At 40.4% G+C, this 4,455-nt stretch overlaps 1 protein-coding gene across 1 annotated transcript; it reads right to left on the bottom strand.

The window, feature by feature from the left end:
• Positions 1 to 206: 206 nt before the first annotated feature.
• LOC124831117 (transcription factor GTE7-like) lies at positions 207 to 3,646 on the bottom strand. Its single transcript, XM_047305015.2, has 4 exons — positions 2,116 to 3,646; positions 1,792 to 2,011; positions 1,537 to 1,707; positions 207 to 1,436 (listed from the first exon to the last, which is right to left on the bottom strand). The coding sequence occupies exons 1-3, from the start codon at positions 3,421 to 3,423 to the stop codon at positions 1,649 to 1,651; spliced, it is 1,587 nt and encodes a 528-aa protein (XP_047160971.1). The 5' UTR covers positions 3,424 to 3,646; the 3' UTR covers positions 207 to 1,436; positions 1,537 to 1,648.
• Between the last annotated feature and the right edge of the window lie 809 nt (positions 3,647 to 4,455).

Raw genomic sequence — 4,455 nt, 5'->3', positions numbered from 1 at the left:
TATTTCATGATAAGAGCGGGGGAGGCAATTGATCAAACTCTCTAACATAGAATGCAGCGACAGAGACTGGTAAAGCTCATTCTGAAGCTTCTGAATGGATGATGGTATTAAACGTCAAATGGATTTGACTTTCAAACTTTTCGGTATAAGCTTAGTTTAATACGTAACAACTTTAATGTGATCTCCGACAATAAAAAGAATGCCAATTAGTAATATGTTAAGAGTATTATTCATGAAAAACAGGCTTTCTTTCGCCTCTTAATTGAAATAAGACACAATGTCAAACAGAACATCAAAGTCTACAAAATGGCCATAGTTAACAAGAAGGCGAATGTTCCAACTAGCTCCCGGATGCTCCTGACGAGAAGAAAAGCAAAAGGAAGAAAAAATTCATATCCCCACAAGACCAAGTCCAAAGCTACTTGAGAATCCATTTCAACAAAATCGATGGTGACATTTAGGGATTGTGCCACAGACCCCGCAGCTCAGCCTTAACTGTCGAACAAATACCAACGAACAGCTTTAACTGTTGTCGACCAAACGCCAATATCACAATGAAAGCCACCGATATACGCACCACCTGAGTGAGCCTTTATAGACCGATCCATCCATGTTATGTTCCAAAGTAATCTCCAGATTATGTGCAATAAGTGATCGATAAAGGCAAAAAATCATACACAAATTATCCAACGAAAAAACTGGCCACATCGAAGAAAATAGGCCATCTGGTAGGTAATAGGGTATTATATTACATCCAATAGAAAATCCTACCCGATTCTGAAGTTTGATTTTCGTTGCGTAGACAAGAGTACCAAAACTCCACAACCAGTAAACTGATAACAGTCCGAGGCAACGCATATTAAAGCACTTCAAACATCTTCTGCGTATAAACGCCTTATTATTGCATCTCTTTAAACATGCAGAATGTTTTTTATCCTTCGAGGACCAGACGTGGCATCTTCAAATCTTTACACAGAATCTGAAACCAGAGGTACAACCACAACCGTGCCTGATAGGACGACCTTCGTAGCATTTTCGCTTAGTTTTCATCTCCAAAGCATTCTCAGCGGTCATTTTTCCTCCCCTCATTACCCCAGTCTATTTAACTGATTAACGATCCAAAAAATCCAGTGAACAGATCCACAAAATGGATTTAAGAAGTTCCATCTATATACTGTTGTTAATGTGTACAAAGTAAAACTCAATATTAATTCTCTGCATTCTATTTCTAAATCTTCAACGAGTCTATCCTAGGATTTTCACATTTCAGTCTACATGTTGGCCTACAAATCGTTTTGGTGATTACTTTAGTTTCCGAATTTATTTGTACAGATTTATTTATAACACACCCCAAATCCTCAAGCAGGTTGTCCAGCTCCACAATCCAAACTGCCACTCCCACACCCAACCCACAACAGAACCAACTATCACAATCCCTGAAATGAAATGTAATCGAAAATTTAGCCAGACAATCACTCTATCGCTGAAAAAACTCACTGCACCAAAATAATAACATACAAAATGAAATGGGCATACCTCGTCCATGTATTCAATCCACACCCTCAAAGGAAGCCAATGAAGCAATAATTTCTTCATCCACCCACCAGTATGATCAAGTTTGACCACTAGTAACAAATATCCATCGCAGCTACGAATGCCCATTGTCTGCTTCAGTATCACTTTCAGAGGAACTACCGGAATCCGAATCTGCAATGGCAATAAAACTTGAGTGTTTTCCTTAGAAAAATAGATCAGTCACAAATCAAAGCCGACGCTAGGGCAGGGGAATACCACTTGACGACGAGGAATCACTGCTTGAGCCGCTGGAACTACTAGAACTACTAGTTGCATGGCCACCAGCAACATCTTTATCTTTCTCAATCTCCACAGGGGGAAACACACCCATTGGCATATCATCACCAATATCAACGTCCTCATCTCCTGCTTCTACTTTCTTTGCCTTCTTCAGCTCAGTTGGCATCCCATCAGCCTTCTCACCACCAGGCAATTCCTGTCAATTAAAGCCCCAAAAATTAGTATCAGGAAACGAAATCACCGTCAATGCTAAGTAAGAATTCAAGCCCATTAAAAAGTAAACTCTGGTAGAAAATATACCATAATGGCTTTGTTTGGCGCCACACTGTTGTTGATGTTTCCCATCAATGCCTGCCTCTTAATCTTGCTAACCATCTTCTTATAATTAGTCACCAACCTATCAAGTTCCCAAAGAGTCTCTGTGTCAACAGCCTCAATATCTAGCTCGATCTCATCCCCATCCTGCTTCAAATGCCCGTTCCTCCTCCTTATGATCTGCACCACCTGTTCCATTTTCTCTGCTGGCAAACTCTGCAGTCCTAAACCCAGCTTGTGTTTCTCTTCAAGACTCATCTCCCTCTTGTTGGGATCCTTAGCCTTTGGCTTAGGCTGCTTCAAAGGCTTAACGGGAGGGGCTCGCATGGGAGAAGGTGTGCGCACGGGGGACTGCAGCAAAGGAGCGTTAGAAGAACTTGCAGGTGGCTGCGGAGGCTCTTGTTGCAATTTCGAGGGAGGGATCAAATTTTCCTTCTTCTTCACCCTCTCTGGCTCAACGTGGCTCCACGAACTAGCCTGCAATTCCTCCTTAAAACCGCGATCATGTCCAACCAAATCTTCGAATTTCTCATGAATCGGGCGATACAGCTCCTCAAACCTCGACAAAAGCTGCTCCGCCATGGTGTACACATCGTGACCCTTAGGGTTATAAGTCAGTGCATTGTTGAAGGTTAACCTCACATCAGAGGCAAAATCCGAAGGCGTCGAGTACTTGTTTTTGGAGAGATTGGACTTCACCGTCCCAAGATCCATAGGCTGTTTAATTATATCGTAGTAATCATGGAGCCCCATTCCGACAGCGTCAACTGGCACATTGAAGATCCACCCATGTTTGTGCTTCATCAGCTTCTGCAAAACCTGCGAGCAGCCCTTCATCAAGTTCGCAACTTCCGAATGCGAACTTTTAAAATCCTTAGCGGAATTCAATGGCAAGGGTCGCTTGTTGCCGGACAACTTTTTACTCGAGGATTTCTTCGGGTGGCCATTGAAGCTCTGCCCAGGTTGTAACTCCCCTGACTCGATCCGAGTTCTGAATTTCTGAACCTGCTCGAGCTCTGCGACAAGCCTGTTCTTGATGTCGTAGAGTTCCTTCTTCGATAAGGATCCGATGTTGAAGGACACGTATTGGGAGTGAGTCACTACTTCATTGGGTCGCCTGTTGATAGAGGAAGCATCGTCCGAAGCCGCCTGGGTCCTTTTGCTATTTGCTAATTTAGGATTAGAATTAGGGTTAGGGTTAGCGAAGGGTGCTTTTCCCATTAATCCAGCTCCACCAACTCTATGCTGCGACCAATTTGGTTCGTTCCGGTTAGCTAAGACAGCGGAAGCCATAGAAGTGCAAAATCACAGCCGTCCGGTGAGATTCCGTCGCCTCTCCGGCACAAACTTTCCAATGTTGATGTAACAAAGCATGAGTCGATTGTACTAAGAATCAGGCAGACAAAAAACACCTAAGCAAAGTGGAAGACGCTCTCGAGCCGCTGGCGGAAGCAGAGATTTGGAAGAGAAAACCGGAAAAAGTTTTAGGGTTAGGAAGTCGGGTTACCCTAATCTGAGCGAGGAATGCCAGAGTGCTAGGGTCGGTTCTTAAAGGCAATGAGATCTGCCCGCGGGTACCTCGGGAAGCTTCCTCTGTTGTTGATTCTCAGTTGGACTGTGATCCAATGGATGAAGGCGATTTCCCAGCTGTCCCGAAAACTGACCGTAGATCTGGAACTGACGGTTATGATTTCCTAAATCTACCACGTGGCAGTCTCATAGCTGGTTGATGGTTTGTGGTGCACTTGGAAATAATGTGTTAATTTTATATCTCATTCCAGTATGTCCTGTAGCATAAATTTTGGAAAAAATAAACTGACAGTATTTTTTGGATAACATTTATTGTTTTTTTATTAAACTATTTAAATAATAAAGTATTAAATACTTTTAAAATACTTAATATATTAGATATGTTATCATTTAGTTTTATATAGTTCTACATTCTTGATAGAATCACAACCATCTATGAAAACTAATCAAATCACAACCATTTAGTATTTTTGGATAACACTTGTTGTTTTTATTAAACTATTTAAATAATAAAGAATTAAATACTTTTAAAATATTTAATATATTAGATATGTTATCATTTAGTTTTATATAGTTTTACATTCTTGATAGAATCACAACCATCTATAAAAGTTAATCAAATCAGAACCACTTAGTATTATTTGGATCACAGTTATTGTTTTTTATTAAACTATTTAAATAATAAAGTATTAAATAATTTTAAAATATTTAATATATTAGATATGTTATCATCATTTAGTTTTATATAGTTTTACTTCTTGATAGAATCACAACCGTCTATAAAAACTAATCAAA

This window comes from Vigna umbellata, chromosome 5, assembly GCF_029865625.1.
Source record: "Vigna umbellata cultivar VRB3 chromosome 5, Vumbellata_1.0, whole genome shotgun sequence".
NCBI lineage: Eukaryota > Viridiplantae > Streptophyta > Magnoliopsida > Fabales > Fabaceae > Vigna > Vigna umbellata.
The sequence above is the reverse complement of the archived record's forward strand: the minus strand, read 5'-3'. Positions and strand labels throughout refer to the sequence as shown.